Source organism: Peromyscus eremicus, chromosome 2 (genome assembly GCF_949786415.1).
Source record: "Peromyscus eremicus chromosome 2, PerEre_H2_v1, whole genome shotgun sequence".
In the NCBI taxonomy this organism is placed as follows: Eukaryota; Metazoa; Chordata; class Mammalia; order Rodentia; family Cricetidae; genus Peromyscus; species Peromyscus eremicus.
In genome coordinates, this window is record NC_081417.1 from 5,880,652 (window position 1) to 5,903,313 (window position 22,662).

General features: G+C 38.4%; 1 protein-coding gene across 1 annotated transcript in view; it reads left to right on the top strand.

Moving 5' to 3' along the window:
- The window catches only part of Rp1 (RP1 axonemal microtubule associated), a 357,619-nt gene that overhangs the window by 99,673 nt on the left and 235,284 nt on the right, over positions 1–22,662 (top strand). Inside the window, 6 exon segments of the mRNA XM_059255599.1 lie at positions 10,848–10,999; positions 14,409–14,487; positions 18,789–18,864; positions 20,308–20,384; positions 20,489–20,520; positions 20,663–20,792. Of these exon segments, the coding sequence (XP_059111582.1) occupies positions 10,848–10,999; positions 14,409–14,487; positions 18,789–18,864; positions 20,308–20,384; positions 20,489–20,520; positions 20,663–20,792 (546 nt within the window).

The following is a 22,662-nucleotide window of genomic DNA, read 5'->3' on the forward strand; positions in this document are numbered from 1 at the left end:
TGGAAATACATGCCTACAGGTGCAATAATTGCAAGAGTGTTATGGAAATAAACAAATACTTTCTGATTGTGTTTGAAGTCTGCTTTATAAGATGGAATGCCTACTACTGTTAACTGGGCTGAAACCTGTGGCTGGTTAGGTCATATGCCTTATGGGAAAGCCCAGAACTGTAAGACGAAATGCTAAACAGTCTTATTAATAAAAAACCTGGAGCCAGATATTGAGGTTAAAACCGAGAGATCAGAAAAGCAGAAATAAGCCAGCCACGTTCTCACCACTTGGAGATCTTCAGCCAAAGAGACCTACTTCCTGTATACCCATGCCTATATGCCTTTCTGTTTTGCCATCTCATTTCCTCTCTCTGTCAGCTACATCACTTCCTCTTCCTGCCCAGCTCTGTCACTTCCTGTGTGTCTATAAAGACCTCCAGATAAACTTTATTGGGATACACAGATAAAATATCACCACATAGAACCTTGTACTGTTTTTCTGCTGAATGAACATAGTAATAAACTGCTCCTAAATTCTTCCAAATGAATTCCAAATATACAGGTAGAGTATTTTTCAACCCGTATCAGAGAGTTTCTTCTTTCAGTAGATGATGATTAATATGGTGAACAACAATGGTCAACATGCAAAGAATAGGAGATTGTGAAGTGCTCATCTCTAAATGGGATGTCTATATCATGCCCCATTACACCCAAGGCTTGGATATTATTGTGGGAAAGGTGTGGGAAGTTTGTAAAATGCTAGAGGGAGTGCATGTCTGTAGTGAAAAAAGAGTATTTACTGGCTGTGATAGCCCAGTTGCATAGACGAACTCACAGTGGCTATGATTGTATGCATAAGAACAGCACAAGATCAAGGCAGCTAAAGTTGCAGTGTGGATGGGGAAGAGAGTCAAGAAATCAAATCTCTATTTGAGGGGCTGTTGGTAATTAATGGCTATTGTAAGGAAAGACACTTCTTTTGAGGTATGCAGGTCTTGAGAAGTTACCATGTTTCAGTCAATGGTGCCACACTAAATGAACTGTAGCATTTAAAAAGAGAGAATTCACATGAAGTTGGTAGGGAAAAGCAGGAGGGGATAGAGGAGGAATTGGATCAAACGAAATAAGGGGTGGGTTGGATCCAAACACATTATATGCATACATGAATTTTAAATAAAATATTTAATAAAAAGATTTGGAAAAATATAGCTATTTTCTTTATTTCCTTTTTGGACTTCTCATTGTGAATGTATAGTAATACAACAACCTTTGAATGTAGTTTTGTTGTTTTACCAGATTTTACTGTGTGTAACCTTTTGGGTTTTATGTATACGAGACTATTTTCTTCTGACACAAGAGCCTCCTGTTGATTTAGCCTCATTGTTTTAGCTCTAACTTCCACTGATGTTTTGAATGGAAGTGGAACAGCTGATAGATTTATCTTGTTTCTGATTTTAGAGGAACTCTTTCTTCCTTCCACTCTCCAGTGCATGTAAGCTGAAGGTTTTTTCTTCTTTCCTTCCTTCCTTCCTTCCTTCCTTCCTTCCTTCCTTCCTTCCTTCCTTCCTTCCTTCCTCCCTTCCTTCCTTCCTCCCTTCCTCCCTCCCTTCCTTCCTTCCTTCCTTCCTTCCTTCCTTCCTTCCTTCCTTCCTTCCTTCCTCTTTCTTTCTTCAAAAAAACTTTTATTGAGTCTTTTTGCTTCTATTGATTCTATGTGATTCCTTTCATTGATTCTTTGATTGGTTCACATCATGCATCCTGATCCCATTCATCTCCCCATCTCCTTGCTTCCACTCTCTGCCCTTGCAACCTCCCCTAAAGCAAAATTTAAAAGTCAAACAAACAAGCAGAAAAACCTTCCAAAAAAACTAAAAAAACTAAAACAAACAACACTAAAAAAAAAATCTCGGCATGGAAGCTGTAGTGATATAGTGAGTCACACAGTATACTGTTCATTCATACCTCTTAACTTGTAACTGTTCATTGCAGTGAATCACTGTTCTGGTTTGAGGTCTCTGTTTTCTGCTACACTATCAATCCTGGGCCCTCACCAAAACTCTTCTTGGATATCCTGTTGTTGCCTTGTGTTCTGGAGGTCCTGTAGCTTTGAATCTGTAGCCTTTCACATGTGCAAGCAGTTCACGGATGTGATGGGTGATGGGGTGGGCTAACTTATAGTCCTGGTTCTGGGCCTGGGTGGTAGCTGGGTTGGTCAGCCTGCCAGCTCCAGCTTTCCCTCAATGTCACCACCCAGGTGAGCTCTCCAGCACTGCTCCTACTAGCTCACCCAGTGTGTAACAGACAGCAAGGAATGGGGCCAGTTCTGCTCTCAGGCTCTCAGGTCTGGCTCACCCACATTCACACCACCAGGGCCAGCTCTACTGTTTTGCCCAGGTGAGGTACAGGGCCAGCTCACCTCTGCGCTGTCAACAGGGTCAGCTCTAGTGTGCTGCCCAGCCAAGGTGCTGTGCCACCTCTCCTGTTTGCTGCAGCTGGTGAGTGGTAGGGCCAGTTCCCACTCTCCTGGCTTCAGGGTTAGCTCTCTCACCAGCTGCAGGTGGCAAGGATGAGGGGAGGGAGGACAATGTTTTCCTTACCAATGCCACCACATGGCAGATGGGGTGGGGTGGGGTGGGGTCAGTACTCCTGCTCTTATGCCCTGGGGCCACTCACCTGTGCCTGCTCCAACAGAATCAGCTCTGTTATGCCGCCCAGGCTAGATGGAGGGCCCACTCTCCTGAGTGCTGCAGCCAGAGAGGGGCAAGATAAGCTCTCCCAGTCTTGTGACCCTGAAACCAGCTTTTCCTGCCTGCAGTAGGTGGCTAGGGGTGAGGATGAAGAGAAAGGAGGGTATTTTGTCCTTGTCCCTGACACAACATGTCAGACTCTTCAGAGCTCTCCCATTCTCACATATTCAGGGCTGGCTCACCCACACCCCTGTCAGCAAGGATAGCTCTACTGTACTGCCCTGGGGAGGTGTAGCGCCTACTCACCAGAGTGGTGCAGTTAGGGAGGGGCAGAACCAACTTTATGCAGCCCTGTTCTCACTGCTTTCGATAGTAACAGAAGCTACAGACATTGACACAGACCACAGCTGCAGTAAGGTCATGGACCCAGATATGGCCCCTGGCAGCAGGCTGGGCCCGGATGGCACTATGGCCCCGGGTGGCAGCACAGGTCACTTAGATCAGCATGGACCCAATGGCAGTGTGGCCCTCCAACCCCCACCTGGCCCAGGTGTGGGCCCAGATCCTGGGCATCTGCACCGCTTTCTATGGTGCCAGACATCAGTGCAGGTCCTGTCTGTGGCAGGACCATGGACCCAGACATGGCCCTGGCTACAGTTCAGACCCATACGATGCCCTAGCCATGAGTGGCAGTGCATATTTTTCAGATCTGTATGGGACTGGCAAGCAGCACAGCCCTTGGGTACCAAGAAGGCCATAGATGGAGGCTCAGATCCTTCGAATCAGTGTGGCCTTTGGCGGCAACAGGAGCCACAGACATCAGCACAGACTCAGGTTGCAGTAGGACCATGGATTCAGACATGGTTCTTGGTACAGCCGAGGCCATATGTCATCGTGGACTTAATTGGCATTGCAGATCACCCATATCAGCATGGCCCAAGTGGCTACATGGCCTCTAAATGCCAAGTACCAAGGTGGCAGCCCAGACCTTGGGTATCCACTCAGCTTTTGATGGTAACAGGAGTCACTGACATCAACACAGACCCTGGTTGCAGTACAGTCACAGACCCAGACATGGCCTACTTCCTCAGTTCAGCTGAAGGGTTTTCTTGTGATAAAAGCTTTTTTTTTTAAAGAAAAAAGGATATTTAAAACAAACATTTCCTACATTAATGGGATGATTATACAATATTTGTCTTTAATTATGCTGATTTGTCTCATTTTATTGATGTTAAATAACCCTTGCATACCCAGGTGTAAAGGTAACTTAGTCACTCTGTATGTGCTAGGCTTGGAAAGGAGCTCAGCCATGGAAAAATGCCACACATGTTCCTACCAGCTTCAGTGAGTATCCTCTGATGTTTGAGCTGAACTGGGTGCAAGAACAATTTACCTAGTTTTTTGTGGTTCTCATAGAGCTAGTTGTTCTGGGTATCATTATGATGGTATTTCTAGGGGAATGTAGATCAAGGCTCGTTTTTGTGCTATCTCTGATGACCGATGGGCATTTAAAAATGAACCAACTATTTTGTGTTTTAGTTTCTAAAATTGACTTGTGTGGGAGGCCAGCTCTCACCTTTTCAAGGATTCTTAAGAAGAGGTAGAGGGATAAGAAAATATTAGATAGAAAAATAGTGAAGAGGAGAAAGACAGAAATACAGGATAGCCTCGAGAGGACCTAGTCAATACCCAATGGCTCTTTCCCTTTATTCAAAAGGGCTTTTTATAACAATGCCAAGGGACAAGGCAAAAGGCCTCCCCTTTGATAGATCAAACCACACTGCACAGCCAAGTGTAGACCCTTCCAAACACCTGATAACCATACACCATGGTCAAATCATCCTCTAGCCCTGCAGAGTAAAGCAAGCTTAGATTCTCAGACCCTAAGTAAGTTCTCACTAGGAAACCTCTGTGGGTTTCTACATACTCCTAAGCGCATATTGAGAGCTGCTGGTAGCAAAAGACCATGGGAGTATACAGCAGGTGACAACTAGAGTTCAGAAGGTCAACCTATCAGAACTAAGGTTTCTGTTAGAAGAAACCATCACACAAGGCATTATGGAATTACTTCCTTTTGTATGAATTGTCTGTTTCTTGTTGTAAACTTCTTGTGTAATAACAGCCATGATTCTCCCCATTACCATGCACTTCCATGTAATGTGTACATGTAATCTCATGATTACATCTCAGTTTTATGGTCACAACTTCCCCTATATATTTGGGGTAATTGGATAACTTTCCCCAGCTGTGTTTTTCATTAATATTCTCTGGACAAAAGTATTTCAGCTAAGATAACTTTTTATTCAAGGACAAATGCAGGTAGATAAACATTAGCTCATCTTTCCTACAAATAGAGAAAATAACCACTAGCAATTAAATCCTCAACTCCTTACCTCATCCTGGTTGATTTACACAAGACCCTATTTTAAGAGATTTACTGCTCACATTTCTGGGGTGATGTTTTAGCCATCTGCTAGTTACTGAGTTAAGGTAATTATTTCCCACTGACCAAAGGAGATTTCTGACAAGGCCAGGTGGATAGTAGGTGCCAACCTTCGTTTCTTGTGCAAATTAAGTTTTAATCCTCCTCAGCCAGGTGTTATTCCTAGATCCTTTCCTTTAGCAATTACTACCAATGAAAGTGCTTTTACTAACCAAATGCAACATGCTCTGACGGAGGTTGCCTAGCAACCGAGCATACATTTCCCCTGCCCTACCAGAAAGCAGTATATAGACTCCTAATATTTTACCTAACCATGTCTAGATTATAATTTGAACACATAAATTACTTTTTAGAATTCCCTAATTGATCTTAGCCTTTAGATGACCCTACCAGAGAACTCCCTTTTAGTCACTCACCTCTTTGGGTTGTTCATCAAAGCTGACAATTATTGCTTTATTTGTGGATCCTTATCACCTCTCTCTGCAACCCTGAAAACTTCAAACCTCACATTGCATTGTTAAAGTATTACTGCTTGTGTATATATACCAGTTCCCCCATAGCACTTGAGGAGAATTGATTTAGAAGAACAAAGATGAGGATGAAGATGAGAAAGAACTAAGTTTAGAACAATGAGAGTACAGCAAAAAAGGGACTGAAAGAAGCTAAGTATGAGAACAGAAAAGAAGCTGTGTAGATAGAATTGAATTTAGGAGAAGAAAGTGAATAGATGAAAGAACTCACTGTGCTTAGATTCATTTAATATCCCTTAAATTAGATGTGGTGATATTTTATTTGTGCTGAAATGTGGTGATGTTTCATTTGAATGTAATAAATAAAGTTTGCCTGGAGATCAGAGGTCATAGCCATAAACAGAAGTTAGGTGGTGGTGGCACATGCCCTTAATCTGATTACATGGCACGCAGATTCTCTGTGTGTTCAAGGACATACTAGGGAACAGCCAAGTGTGGTGACACATGCCTTTAATCCCAGTACCAACCATAGAGACCTAGAGGTCTGTACAGACAGGCAGTGACAAGGAAGTGAGGTAGTTGTGCTAAGAGCCAATGAGAAGGCAGAACAACAAGGCAAAAAAGGCACAAGTTAGACAGGAAGAAGCTCTCTCTTGGGAAGCTATGGTGACATGGTAAACTAAGGTTAGCTGGTGGCTATCACTATTTCTCTGATCTCTATGGCTTTCACCCCTATATTTGGCTCTGTGTTTCTTATTTAATAAGACTGTTTAGAAATTTGTCTACAATTAAATCCTCAGCTGGTTGATAGAATCTTCCATGGACCTTGGGAGAGAACAGTATGGGCTGGACCCATATTGTTTTCAATAAGTTAATATGTCAATTGATGAGGAAATCTCTAATTCACTTTTATATTTGTTCTCTTCATTCTTGTGTACAAAACAAATACTCTTTTGATTAGAAGATGACATTTCTTTTCCATTTCCTTCTCTTGGTGTCAGCAACATGAGCTATTCAGTTGCTTTTTATTTTCTTAAAGAAATTTGAAGCATAAAATATAAGTATATCTTATTTTACTGATGTATTGTTTTTGTTTTAATTGAAGGTTTAGACAACTCTCTTGTACCTGTCCTATAGTTGCCATGTTTCTAATGGTGTGTTCACTTGGTGTGTTTGCCCAAGTCTCATTTTGCTTGGTAATTTTCATAATATTCCAAATGTTCTCATGTTTACTCATTATGTTATGTGATCTGTAATCTTTGATGTTATTATTATAATTATTTTAATGCACCCAAAACTATCTTCATAATCAACAAACGTAGTAGACAAATGTGTTTGTGTTTATTGCTCAGATCACAAGCCATCTTCTTAACTATCTCCCTCTCCTTAGGCTTCTCTATTGCCTGAGGCATAACATTATTGAAGTTAGTTCAATTAATAGTGCTACAGTGGTCTCTAAGTGTTTGAATGCAAGGGCAAGTTGCATGCCTAATTTTAAATAAAAAAGCTAGAAGTGACTACGTGTAGTGAGGAAGGAATGTCACAGGTCCAAAGAACTTGAAAACAGGCTTTTTCCAACCAGTTAGTTGAACAATGAATACAAAACCTCTTGAAAGAAATTAAAATTGTTGCTACAGTGAACAAAATATCACTAATGCTATTATAAAGTTTTAGTGGTCCCCACAGAAAATCAAACCAGCCACAATTTTTTTAAAATCATAGCTTATCCATGACCAAGAACTTAACTATCTTGAATTCTGTAAATGCTGAAGGAAGTGAGAAAACTTCTGAAGAAAATTTGGAAGCTACAGAGGTTGTTTCATTGGGTTTAATAAAAGAAAGTGTCTCCCTAACATGGACGTATAATGAAGCCGTTAGCACTGATGTAGAAGCCTTCACTAGTTCTCTGTAAGATCCAGCTAAGATAAGTGATGAACACTGTCAGTTACACTATAATGAAGCTTTCACTTTGTATTGGAAGAAGATGCTATCTATGTCTTCCTTACCAAGAGAAAAGTCATTATTTGTCTTCAAAACTTCAAAAACAGACTGATTGTCTTGTTAGGGGATTCATTTGGCCACTTTACTTTGAAGTCAGTGGTCATTTACTATTCTGAAATTCCCAGAGCTATTGTGGGTGATACTCAGTCTACTGTACCTGTCTGTGTTCTACAAATGGAACAGCAAAGCCTAGATGACAGGACATCTCTTTACAATATGAATTTTTGAATATTTTAAGAGCACTGTTTAAACACTCTATTTAGAAAAAAAAATCCTTTAGAAACATTATTGCTCACTGACAATGCTATTATTGGTCAGCAAATAGCTCTGTTGGAAATGTACAATAAGATTAATGTTTTCATGCCATTAACACAACATCCTTTATGTAGCTCATGGACCAAGGAATTGTTTCTACTTTAAGTCATAATATGTAAGAAATACATTTCATGTGATTGCCACAGATATTGATTCTTCTGGTAGATCTTAGCAAAATCTCCTACAAAGGAGATTCACAATATGCCATTATGAATAGAGATTAAAATTCTACATTAACAGTAGTTTGGATAAATTGATTGTAATCCTCAAGGATGACTTTCAGAAGCTGGAGACTTACTTCAAAGTAGATGTGCTGGGTAGTTTATGCCAACTTGACACAAGCTAGAGTTATCTGAAAGAAGAGAACCTCAATTGAGAAAATGCCTCCATAAGACCTGGATATAGGACATTTTCTTAATTAGTGATTGAGGGGAAAAGGCCCAGCCCATTGTGGGTGGTGCCATCTGGGCTGGTGGTCCTGGGTTCTATAAGAAAACAGACTGAGCAAGCCATGGAGAGCAAGCCAGTAAGGTCACCCTCCATGATCTCTGCACTAGCTCCTGCCTCCAGGTTCTGCCCTGTTTGAGTTCCTGTCCTGACTTCCTTTGATGATGAACAGTGCTGTGGAAGTGTAGGCCAAGACAACCATTCCCTCTCCACCTTGCCTTCTGGTCATGGCATTTCATCGAAACAATAGAAACCCTAATTGAGACAATAGATGTGATTGAATTGCTTGATGCAATCTCAGGACAAAACCTTAAAGAATGAACAATTATCTTTTGTGGATAAAAAAATGGTTTTGTGAGAGAAAGTATTCTTGTTGAAGAATTTATGAGGTTTGTTGAAATAACAATAGATATAGAATACTATATTAATATACTTGATATAGCAACATCATGATTTGAGAGGACTGACTATAATTTTGAAATAAAGTCCAGTGTGGGAAAATTCTGTCAGAATGTATTTTGTGCTACAAAGTGTTTGTCAGAAGGAGAATCAGTCAGTGTGGTTATTTTGTTAAAGACATTGCCACAGCTACCCTACCATGAGCAGATGGCCACCATTAACATAAAGCAAGGGTCTCCACTGGCAAAAGATAGAATGATTGAGAGATGGTTCTGATGATTTTCAGTTTTTTATTTTCCCCAAGGATGTGTTTTATAACAACACACACACACACACACACACACACACACACACACACACACACACATTTTTAGACTAAATGCCATTAATTTGTATTAAATAGAATACAATATAGTTTGAAAATAGCATTTAAAAATGAAATTTAGACTAAAATATGTTGGCCTTGAATATCAGGGTTCAGCTGATTTCCTGCCTCAGTCTCTTGAGTATCTTGGACTACCGGTTTGTGGCACTGGTCCTTGTCACTGTGAATGTAACTCTTATATGTAGTAGGAAAACAAAAAATTGTGTGACTTTAATGCAGTGGTCTAGAACCAGACAACTCATATCTCTGAGGTATAACTTTAATGGAGAAATGTTATTAACCTTCAGAGGATGATTTCAAAAGTAGCTGTACTCCAAAATAAGTATAACTCTCAGTGGTTCCTCCTTACAAATCCCGCTTCTATATGAGTGGTACATGTGAAAAGATCATCGATGTTCAAATACCAAGGATGGAACTCATGTAGAAGATGGTGCAAAGTGCACAGAACTCTGGCTCAGACTCTTCTCCTCTGGAGTACCATGCATGAACATTAGATTTTTTGCTCTCCCACAGGTTCAGGAGCCTCTAATCATTTAGTGTTTCTCATTAATGTTCTCCTTCCTTTCTAGTCTGCTTGTGAGACTAGAAATTTCAAATTTCACTTTGGAAGGTTTTGACAGTTCTGAAAATTTGAATTGGATCTTCTTTAAATTTTTGGTTCCTCTGCTGCTGAGACTTTCTGATTTGTTTGGTTTTTGTTTGTTTGTTTTGTTTTAAGAGCCTTCACAATTATTGGTGGGGCATTTAGATGATTGATGCTCTAAAGTCTTTGTTTTTGATACTAGTGTCATCTGGATCTCTCAGCTGTGAGCCAATGATGCTGCCACCTCACCAGTCATGTCTCTTTAGACTCTTCACCCACATCAGTTGCAATTTTTATGATTGCTAATTGTCTTGAGCAATTTCATACTATATTTTGGACACTGGAGATATGAGTTTCTACTTAATAAATTTTATAAAGAATGTTAATGGTTTCATTTTAAAATGCAGTTGACTACACTGGTTAGTTCCAGGCCACAAATTCCAATCTATCTTTTGCAGACTGTGGTTCAAATATCAATTTAGTTCTTTAAACCTTTATAGATCCAAGATCTTTTTGTTCCTGTAGCTGAAAAGCTGGGGTTTAATTGTACTGTCCAATGTGCTTAAAGTCTTCCTGTGTCTAGAGAAAAAAAAGTAAAATAGGCATTAGGAGTTGATGGCTCAATCTATTGTAGTCTAGCTCCACTGAACAGAAGGGAAGCTTCTTCTCTTCCAAAATGTGAGTTCTTGGCTTTTGGGCTCAGGCACTGGGATTCTAGAGGCTGGACAATGGGGAGAAGGGTAGAATGTCTTTATACTAGTGGCTATATCTCTTGCTTTCTGAGTCAAAATTCCAGAATTCTGAGTACTCTGCGTCTAGGCTCTCATGCCTACCTCCAGGTTTCTCGTGCACTGAGTCCAGGCTAAGGAAGAAAGAACAACGTTAAACTGATGTGTGGTGTTACTTTAACATTGGGTCTTCTCCCTGTGCTTCTGCAGCAGGTCACCTCAGAATGCTCATGCGTTCTGTTGAGCTTTCTTGTTTGCATTACATGGTGGTACTTAGGTGGCATATTTTGTTACATCTTACCTAAAGTTTGGGCTCTGGATTATATTTATGACTATGTCTTCAATTATGTCAGTAATTCGTTGCACTTAAAACTTAAATTTATTTTCTTTTGTTGACAGTGACTAAATATGAGGTGTATGTTACAACAGGTGAGCTCTGGAATGCTGGAACTGTAGCAAATGTCTACCTTTCTGTCTATGGGGAAAAAGGAGATACAGGATCCAGGAAACTCTCTAGATCAAAGAGCGCTTTCATGTTTTTAAGAGGACAAGTGAGTAAACAAAAATTACTTTGTTTGGTTTTTAAAGTATTATTGTGGTAAAAACATGTGGAATTTGCCACAGTGGCCATCCTGTGCATTTGAAACACATAGTTCGCTAGTATGTTGGTTAGTTTTTGCCAAGATGAAGCAAACTAAAGATACCCTGCAAGAGGGAACCTCATTTCAGGAATTGCCCCTAACAGATCGGACTGTGTGCATGTCTGTGGCATATTTTCTTGATTAACGATTGGTGTGAGGGACATAGCCCACTGTGGGTGGTACAACCCCAGGGCAGGTGGTCCTGAGTTATATACAAAAACAGCAAGCCAGTAAGCAACTTTCCTCCATGGTTCAAGCCTCTGCTCCTACTTGAGTTTCTGATTGGATTTCCCTCAACACTAAATGGCGATTGGGATATAGAAGTCAAGTGAACCTTTTCTTCCTTGGGTTGATTTTGATCTCAGTGTTCTATTGTTGCAACAGAAAATAAGGACAAGTAGTTTAAACATGCAGATGGTATACCTCTTATATGGTTTGACTTAAAATTTCCAATAATAAGATAAAAAGTTGGAGGTGAAAGTCACATGCACTGAGCAGGTATCAGGCCTTAAATTTTTAACTTTTATTTATGTTTTCTTTGCATTTGTAACCCAGAGTGGGATACTTAAGCAAAGCTGAAGGACAGCCATGAGCCATAGTACCTACCCAGCTACATATTTGTTGGAACAACAGAAAAGGCTTTCCAGTATATATATTGCTGAGCTCAGATGTTCCATAGATTAGATGTATTAAATGTGTTTTTAACTTACAATTGATTTATTGAAATTTAACCCTATCATAAACCAAGAAGAATCTATAGTCACATGTCATGTTTTCTAGAAAGTTTTCATTTTCTGAAGCTATAAATCTATAATTATTCAATAAAAAATCCTCAATTTACTTTTCCTGTTCTGTTTATGTGAACTGATTACTTTAAATACCTTATATGAATTGAATTACAGTAATTTTTATGACTGGCTTTTTTCACTTAGCACAATGTCTTTAAATTGTATTATGAAGTCAGATGTGATAGTATTTTCTTCTTTTAAACACTGATTAATATTAAATTGAGTGTATATAACACAACACTGTTTACAAATCCACTCATGGGTAGATATATGGGTTGCCACCACTTTGTGAATATTGTAAATAATATATAGAATTACAAATATTCTTGAGATAATTTCTTCAGGTACTTTGAATAGGGAACTACTGGGCTATATGGTAGTTTATTTTTAATCTTGGAGAAACTGCCACCTTGTTTCCAATAGTGGTTATAATATTTTACAGTTTTATCAATGATGGGCAATGTTAAGGATTCCTGGTTATTTTCTTTCTTAAGCAAGAGTTATTCTTGTGGGCATGGATTATAGATTATTTTAGTTTTAGTTTACATTTCTCTAATAACTAGTGATATTAAACAATTCTCATATGCTTATTGTCAATTTTCATAGAAAGAATTGTCAATTTTTAAAGTGGGTTAATTTTGTTTTTTATTGTTGAATCATAGGAGTTATTTGTGCCTAAGGCTCAGGTAACTTTGTGGAAGAGGGGGCAGAAAGGTGGCAAGAAGCAGAGGGTCAAGGAGTTTGCTGTTATGTCATGTCTCCTAGCAACCTCAGAAGCTACACCAACAGGACCACCATGAGTGAGCTGAATAAGGATGACATCAAATAAGTGTACAGGGGAAATCCCACAAACCTTGAACCCCACACAAAGAACTATAGGCAACCAAGGCAAAGCTTGAAATGCAGAGGTAGTCTTCCCCAGAGAAAAGCACAGTCCAAATGGTCCAGTCCGAATGATCATCTCTGAAAACATACATACAAGGAACATTATATGGATTCAATAGGCTGTATTTAAGAATATATATTATATGTGCATATACATATTCATATATGCATACAATAATTATTATTGAATAAAAGAGGCCAAGAATTTGAAGGAGAGCAGATAGGGCTACTTAAGAGGATTTGGAAGGAAAAAAGAGAAGGAAGAAATGTAATTGTATTATAATCTCAAAAAGAAAAACACAAAAGCTCAACAATGGCAAAAAGGAAAACTATTTGTGCCTGTGGACCTGAACCTTTCTTTGTACTTCCTCATTATTGAACTTCTTACTTTGTTTATTCTCTGCTCCTCCTGCCTAAAATCTTTATGACTGTTACTTTTGATTCTCTCTTGACTAACTTAACTCTGTCCATTTCATTAGGACTAATTTATGATTTATTTTGTCATTTCGTTTAGAGCACATCATTTTGCTTCTTTATATCTCAGGATTTTATATATTGGTTCAAGCCCTAGATAAGAACCACATGCCCCATGTTGTCAGTCTGGCTTAATACAGGAAGTAGACTTGCCTGCCCCAGACTTGATGTTAGTCTAAACTCTTGTTTATTTTTCATTACTTAATTTTTTAATGTTACTGTTGAATCTATGACTGTGTACAGGCAACTGCTGTATCACTTAGATATAATGTCTGTCTTCTTTTTGCTGAAACAATTTTTTTTTAACTGACTGGGTCTCAATTTGTCTAGGATGTAGCCAAGGAAGCTGGCCTTGAATTTGAAATCTTCTTCCCTTAATTTCTCTGGTAGGAGATTATGGGCCTGCATCTTGGGGGAGAGTTTAAAAATGTTGTTTATGTCCAACTGTTGTGTGTTTTATCTCTCCCAGAACACTAAGTTATTACTAAGTTTGTCAGTGCCCTAATAGTCAGGATGGAAGCCAGTCTGTGAGAAGCAGCTGGGTGTGTTCCAAATAATCTAATTCCTTTTCTTCTCAGAGAACCTGGGAGCTCTAGGTTCTCTCTCACTGTCTTTATAACACCCAGGAGAGATTTATGGCAAATGCTTGTACTCCTCTTCAGAATGCACACTTTCAATTCTTTTGTTATGTTCCTTATTGCAACCAAGGGCCTTCAGATCCTATCAACTCTAAAGACAGATGCTTAGCTGGAGCGAGTCATAGGGGAGAGCTGTATGAAGTGCCTACATACTAGTTCCAGTTGCTTGTGCTGTCAGCTCTTAAATGGAGGTTAAAATGCTTCACCCATGGACAGTGGCTGGAAGCTGGGGCATTAAGTATATCGCCAAATCCTGTTCCAGGGACGTGATTATTAATCTTAATTGTCAACTCAACTGGATTTAGAACTGCAGCCACATCAGCTGAATTAACCCTGCTGTCAATCAGTTGATCAGTGTCACAGCCAGATCATACTCACAACTTGTCTTTATTTTCTTTCTGTAGACAGATTTGTGTCTTTTCTTAATGAACATAACTTTTACAATTGAATTTTGCCACATCTGAATTTATATTTTCGGTAAGAATCAAAATTATAATCCACATCTAATTAGAGTTTTTTTCTTATTGGTTGCAGACTGATACCTTCTTTCTAGAGGCTGTAAATCTTGGAAATTTATGCAAGATTGTAATAGGCCATGATGGACTTGGCCCAGGTAAGGCTCATTCACAGAGCTCTAATGGATGTCTGCTTCTACTCCATCAATATGAAACTCTGCATGACTCTAGTAAACAGTCAGAATAACTTCTAGAAAGATAATCTTTAGAGAAGGAAGGGACTAAGGAAGGAAAGGAGGATACTATTACATATTATTGAAATAAAAATATATTCCCCAGATCTCCTATAAAATGGATGTATTTTCTTCAAAATGGTATAAGCTGACTGAGTGGATGCCACATGATTGGCCTGGGATGTCAGAAAGAATCATTTATAAAGAGGCATCTGGGGTGTGAATGATGTGGATGATACCTGTGATGGGGACAACCATAAAAGACTCCTCATTGTCCAACAGTGATGAGTTCAGAAACATGTCTTAGCAGTGAGGACTTGGCTATGTTTCCTACTTTCATCTTGTTCATGAGTCTTCCCAGTTTTCCCATTAACTCTGTGAGATAATTAAAACATTTATAATGAACTTATTTACTGTATTATATAAACAACAGTAATATAAAGAAATGCCATTTGATTAAAGGATACATACTGAAAAACAAAACTATAATGCATACAAACAGAGATTTACTAAAATGTGTCAATATTATTTCCATATTAGGAACAAAGGTCTTGCACAAATATAAAGTGAATGTATGTTTCAATAATGAAGGGGAGAATTGGCAGGTTATCAAAGCTGGTTTAAAAAGGTTACAAAAGCCCCCAAATATAAATATATAATTAGTGAGATTAGAAAGAGCAGCAGATAAGATCCATAAAGTAAATAAAATAGGATCAGCTTCTTATAAACTGTAAAAATATACCTTTGAAGTAGTCTTCTCTCTTGGACAAAATTTATTTGGAGTTTAATCAAATGTCAATTACTTGCATATTGTTATTTTGTTAGTTGTCAGCTGGTTTAATTCTCAAGTGATGAATCACTCTTCCAGGAGTAACAGGACTCCCAAGTAGCTTTTACAATAGTGCCCTGATACAGCATTTGGAGAGTCACATAGTCATATTTTGCCTCATTTCAGAGTTAACTTTTCTAAACAAGGGTAGAAATTCTCAGCCTGAAAAATTCCCACTTTGAATCATGTGTTATACTCAGGAGATATTAAATATGTCAGTTCCAATTATTATATGAGTATGACATAATATGAATATGTAAATAAAATGAAGCAAGTTTATTCGTAATCTTACACGGTAGAGTAAAATTCAAGGTGACAATCATTAAAGGTATAGGAAAGAAAATTTCTGTTAATATTTCTGTTAACATTTATGATTCCCAATGAGGCTTTAAAACTAGTGAGAATTTATTTAACAAACAACATTCAATCAAATATATGAAGACTCAAGAAGAAATAAAAAAACCTACACAGTAGAAGTCTATCATGTTTCAGAATCTGGAAGGTTTTCCAGGTACTTAATTATACCTTCAAGTGGTGAGCTGTGCAGAATGGCATCTTCACTAAAAATTGAACCATTTCATATTTTATCAGGCTCTGTGGGTAATGAGAGCGCGACCATTCTGTTGAAATTTTATTTTTCAAAACTATGAGTCAAATACCCTTATTTTCTTTATAAAATTTAAAGAAAAATACCACAATAAATTTCCCTCAAAAGCCACATTTTTTAATTATAATGTAATAAAACCTAAAATTTAATAAAAAATATCAAATTCAGTTCCTCGTATACTTTCAGTTTTTTCTACAATTTTGAAGCAAAATGAAAATCCTTCCTATAATTATAATCTAACACAGTGTTACAGTGATATTTTTATTGTCTGATTGCCTGCAGAGGCTCACAATAATAGGTTTTAGGTTCTCAACATCTCTGTTACAGTCTGTTTCAAAATAGCCCAGACTTGGTAATTTATAAAGACCACAGATTTACTTCTTACTGTTGTAGTAACTGGGAAGTCCAACAAGAAAATGCAGAGTGTTTCCAGTACTTGGAGAAGCGGAGGTCCAATCCCTAGCACTGAGGAAACACACACACACACACACACACACACACACACACACACACACACACACTTGTATATGGTGAAAATCTCTCTTAGACTTCACATGACGAAAGGGCAAAAAAGGCCGATGTGTCCTGTTGAGCCCTTTTATGAGATATCGCAGTTCTGAGGGCAGAGTCTTTAGGATGTAGCCACTCCCTAAAATCTTCAACTCTTGTTACTGTCATTAATCTTTCTAGCTCTAAATCTAGTCCTGAGTTTTCTCAAAAATGAGAAAAAAATGACAATATATTTTTATGTGAATAGCTTATTGTTATCTTTTTAATTTGCAAAGTTGGTATTTGTAAGATTAATTCCTCATTTCCTTTAAGAGTTACTACTTAGCATCTTTCAGCTCTCATCAGAGAAATTTCTTGCAGTAAATAGGATTTAAAACAGAGGCCAATAGTTAGACAGAGTCTAGAGAATGAGAGACTGTAGAGCACTTAGTCCTAAATGGGATGTCTTCATCAAACCCTTCCTCTCATGGGCCAGGTATCTGTGTGACAGAAGAGGCAGAAGAGCCAAAGGTATATCACTCCAAGGGCACTGTGTCTTCCAGACACAACCGTGTTGATGTACATATGAACTTACAGAGACTGTGATAGCACACTCAAGACCTGCACAAGTTCAAGTCAGGCAAAAATCCCAGCACCGAGGAGAGGAAACAGACACAAACTTCCACTCCTAACCAGGAAGCTATTTGCGATTGATACCTGCTGGGAAATGAAAATGAGTTTTCTCCAATAGAGTGTCAGCAGGAATATCAACTACACCCCAGGGCAGGCCCCATGCCTAGGAACAGTTGGCCAACATAAAATGAACTCCATGTCATTTTGTGGCTTTTTGTTTTGTTTTGACATCTTTTCTGTCTTACTGTTTTTTGTTTGTTTATTCTTTTTTGTTTTTGTTTTTTAGAGAGAGAAAGAACATTAAGTTGGGTGAGATGGACCTAGAGGAGTTGGGAAAGGAAAACATGATCTGTATGAAAATACTTTAATAAAATAAAATTATTAAATAATTTAAAAATAACTTAATAAAATACAAAATTTAAAGTTTACTTTTAAAAAAGTTACTACTTAGGTTTCTCAGTTGCTTCTACAACCTGTGTCAGAATTCTAGTAACCTTCTGGCTTTCTTAAAGAAAAAGAGCATTTTTTTTTTAGTAGCACTTCAGAGTAAAATTAAAATAACATTTTTGGGAGAGTGACAGTTAGCAATGGCCTATGATTGTAAAATGTATCATGTGACAGTGATTTTTGAAGTGATCTGGGAACTTAGCTGGAAATTCAGTTCGTAGGTAGCTAACCATCCTACTTTGTTTGGATTTGTTTTAGTACGGAAAATTCCATGTCGGGAACCTCCTCCTTCTTGCACAGACTGGAACGTTTGGTCCCAGTGGGCTGTCACTTCCCCACTCTCCTGACCCAGAAACCGAGTATGCGCCAGCAGTGGCCGTTATCATTATTGGCCTTGGTGGCTCAAATGCTCACTGAAGCTTGAGAACCAGTGGTCTGGGGAACTGTGGGGAGCCCGCCACTGCCTGGCAGTGGAGCATGAGGGGCATGGAGCAAGGCAGAGATCAGACAAGGGGGGCCATGCTGCCTTTGTTTTGTTCTGAAGCTGTTCAGCTTTAGTGCACCAACTTAAGGAGTTTTAATTCGGAAAGGGTATATTTTGATATGGATCTTTGTGCAGACAAAACTACTGTTAGTAGTTAAAGTATCCTATTATTTCCAGTAAATGAAATTGTGTTTCATCCAACCTTAGTTTGCAAGTTAATATGAATGTAAACATTTAAAAAGAGATTATTGCCTTTATATGTACCAGTCCTTGCTTATCTGAGTCTTTAGATACACTATCTGAGTAACTGGTTATTTTTAGCATATTTTAAAATGTGTACTTTGTTTATATAGACTTACATAATATTTGGGAAACCTTGGTAACTTTATGGAAATATAAAGTATTACTAATTCATAAAATATATATTCTTGAAGATGTTAGGTCTAGGATTGTGAATATGATTTTTGAAATCAAGGGTATAATTATGATAATTATGCTGTATTTATTTGGAGAATCATATTGAAATATATGTCATAAAATTCTTAAAACAATGTTGTTCTTTTGTTGAACTACATTAAATGTTTATCATTATCCTTCTGTAACAAATAGCTTTTTGGAAGCAGTTGAGATTTATGTTACACAAAATTTACTTAGAATTGTTACGCAAAGCATGCAATAATCTTGTATATACTCTATATATTCATTAATATATTTTACCTTCTTAAATCTTTTCTTAGGAAATGGCTGGTTTCTTGAGGATATTGTGATCAGAGATCCCACTACCAACAACGAGTTTGCCTTCTTCTGTCACAGGTGTGTTTACATTGGCAAATTAGTTCATATTAGACAGTTCTAAGTTCATATATTGGTGAGAACTAGAGAGCTTATCAATTATTCCTGGTCCCCGAGGTTTTGTTATATAACATTTATGAACACCAATTTTTTATTAATTTATTCTGTGACAGTTTCATGTTCATATAGAATACATTGTCTTAGTCATCTCCCCAACTTCCTACTATCTTTCTTCCACCCTACCACCCTCCACTCTCCTCCTATGAGTTGTCATTCCATTTCCCATTTTCATGGGCTTTTTTGGTTAGTTTTGTTTTTGCTTTATGTCCCACTAGATTTAACCAGGCACATGTGCACAAGTCTGTGGAGCTACAGACAATGACTCTCTCCTGGCAGATATCAACTGCCGTTGCCTCCCTGGGCATGACTTTTGAATCCTCCTTTTAACTGCATGCCTACAGGCTCAGTCTTGTACAGGCAACTGCAACTGCAGCTGTTCATGAGTGTCAAGGCCATGTCATCTATTGTAAGAACCTCATAGCCCTCCCTGTCATCCAGCTCTTACATTCTTTCTATCCACTCTCCCATGATGTTTCTTGATCCTTGGAGGAGGTGATATGGGTATTATGTTTAAGGATGAGCACTCAACAGTTACTTGCTCTCAATACTTGACCAGCTACAAGTCTTCATAACCACCATCCACTGCAAAGTGAAGCTCCTTTGATTAATTCTGAGGATATTAATCTTTAGGGCCACTTCTTCTATGGAAAAATATTATCAGTTTTATGTCTAATCATTCTGTGTGACTGAAATTGAATACTTTGGAAAAGTTTGATAGAGCTTAAAGCATGATTTTCCTTTGTATATTGCTAGGAAAGTAAGAGTTAATGATGTGAAAATGTGAACTCTTTGATGACTATCTTCAAAAATAATCAATTGTATAATAAATGTTAATTGCAGCTTTTATGAAACCACTGGCTCATTGCTAATGGGCCCTGACTGCTAACTCCTTTCTCTAGCAGCAGTGGCAGATTTACTGTTTCTTTGGGCACTCTTCTTCCCCTTCCTTATGGAACTAATAGTACCACTGTCTAAATAACTGACTGGAGCTTGGCCTGTAGCTGGTAGCCAAAGGACAGGATAAAGCTATTAGTTCAATGGATATAGAACCTATGGCACTGGCAGTTAGTGGCAACTGACAGACTCACCTGTGGATTGAAGAAAGCATCAGCCCTTCAGCAGAGGGTTTGTTCCTTCTCCCTCACACTCTTACTGTCATTGAAGGATTTTCCTCTCTCCATCTGTGCTACTCAGCCCTCATGACTCGGTGCTCCCCATTAACTCGGTGCCCATGCATTTTTCCCCCATTCCCACTTTCCGTTATTTCTGACTTGGGAACATAAGTGCCAATGGATTGGGTAAATAAAAAGCTTGAAAATAATTGATATATTTTTCTTTCCATAGATGGCTGGATGAAGGAGAAGATGATGGTAAAATTGTCAGAGAAGTGTATGCTAGGGATAACACTATCTTCTCTGTGAGTGAGTGTCATAAATACAAATAAATACATATGGCAAATCATGTTTTGTGATGACTAAAGAAAGCACAATACTCTGGAAATTAATCAACTTCTTTATATTTACAGGGAAGAAGCTAGAACTTAAGATAAAAGAAACAGTAAGACTTATTTCAAATGATTTAGTACATATGATTTCAAATAGCTGTTTGATGTGTTAAACAAAAACAGTATGCCATTTTTGGTAAGGACTATTGATTAGTAGTTTCTTCTCAGATGGTCTTTGCTTTGTTTATATTTTAGTGGGCAGCTGAGAGCTGGAAGTTCATGAAAGGAAATACTCTTCAGTTCTACAGCAAGCTTACTGGAGGGTTTGTCCGCCTGCATCCAGATGGTACAGTTGATGCTGTTGGAGAGCAGACAGACAGATATGGTAAAGTAATTCTTTTGTATGAAAAGTGAGCATGTTGTGTGTTCAAACTGCAACTGCAGTGAAGAAGTCACATGAAGCAACATGGGTGGGCACAGACAGAAACACTTCTGATTCATTATACATTTGCTTTATTTATTGAATTATTTCATCATTTTGTATCCAGAAATCTTTTACTGTTGCCAAATGTTAGAGAATGAACTACGACAGGATTTTGATTTTTGAATGAGTAAGTCTACTAAACACATAGCAAGTAAAAGTAGAAGAAGAGAAAAATCTCTGCTTCTCCTTGTTTCCTGCTTCTCCAACACCTCTTCATGCATCCTGGTGGCACTGGAGGCTTCACTCTGCCATATAGTATACCTTTTTGTCCCATCCATTTTACTGGCAAGTTGAAGTGGTTTTGTTTCTGTTTTTGTTTTTCATTTTTGCTTTTGTTCGCTTGCTTGCATACTTTGATTTGTTTTTCTGTGGGGAGGCATGGCAGGGATGAGGGGAGGGTATGGGGGGACCAGGAGGTGAACAGAGTTGGGGTGTATGATATGAAACTCCTGAAGAGTCAATAAAGAAGTTAAAAAAATACAGATTCTTAGTAAAGACAGATCCAAATGGAAAAACCTCTAATCAGGTTACAGTGTATTTAAAGGTATATATCGGCTTGGGAGAGAAAAGAGAAAGGACAGAGACAGTCATAGACTAAGAAATGGTTTAAAATAATAAGTAAAGTCCTTAAGAAAGGAATTGAGTTAAAAGAATATAATAAGCCATATAAAGATGGGAAATACAGCCGGGCAGTGGTGGCGCACGCCTTTAATCCCAGCCCTTGGGAGGCAGAGCCAGGTGGATCTCTGTGAGTTCGAGGCCAGCCTGGGCTACCAAGTGAGTCCCAGGAAAGGCGCAAAGCTACACAGAGAAACCCTGTCTCAAAAAAAAAAAAAAAAAAAAAAAAAAAAAAAAAAAAAAAAAAAAAAAAAAAAAAAAAAGATGGGAAATACAGAGAGAGTCTGGATCTTGTAAAAAAAAAAAAAGTAGAACAAGCATCAAGTGACAGATAGAAAACAATCAGAAAACCATGCACCTACAATATCTAGTAGAATGAATGGAGTAGCCTGATCAATAAAGCAAGAAAAGGACCAAATAGCAAGCCACAGATAGATAAACATCGTCAAATCAGGTGCTCACCATGTGCAGCAGAAATGGCTGGAAGCTCTGTTGGAGTTTTCCAATTAAGAGTCCTGAGTGGGACAGTGTTTTCCTCTCAGTGAGGTTTCCCAGTAAGAGAAAAAAGTGAAGATAGATAGGAAAACATTATTAAATCAATCTTTTACAACACCCAACAGAAACGGCTGGGGTGACCCTGAGGAGCGGTCATGCTGGGGTTCCTGTCTGCAGAGCATTCTCTTCTCCAATGAGAACCTGACTTCTTGTTCCTGTTGCAGGCACTCTTTACCACAGGACAAAAAGTAGTGACCTCTGTTGTGTTTTCCTTCTAGTTGTCCTGAAGGGCACGATGCTTTTAATCCCCTTCTGCTGTTTGGGCTCTCCTTCTTCTCTTGCAGCTAGGCTTCTCCAGGACACAGAGTCTCAGAAGACATGACATACATGTGCTTGAGTCTGACAGAAGAGGGCCTGCTGTGGTCCCAGAGCCCACTTGCAACAGGCACAAATGGCACCTGACAGTTTATCAATATAATTTATATTATATTCTCACATTCAGTTATGGACCCTGTAATACCCCCAGCTGGTACATATGCAATCTATACCTATATAAATATACAGTCTCTGTACAATGATGACATCACCTAATGGCACATTACCAGACTATTTCCATCATTAAGTGAGGCGTGATTGTATATATTTACATCAGGGGATC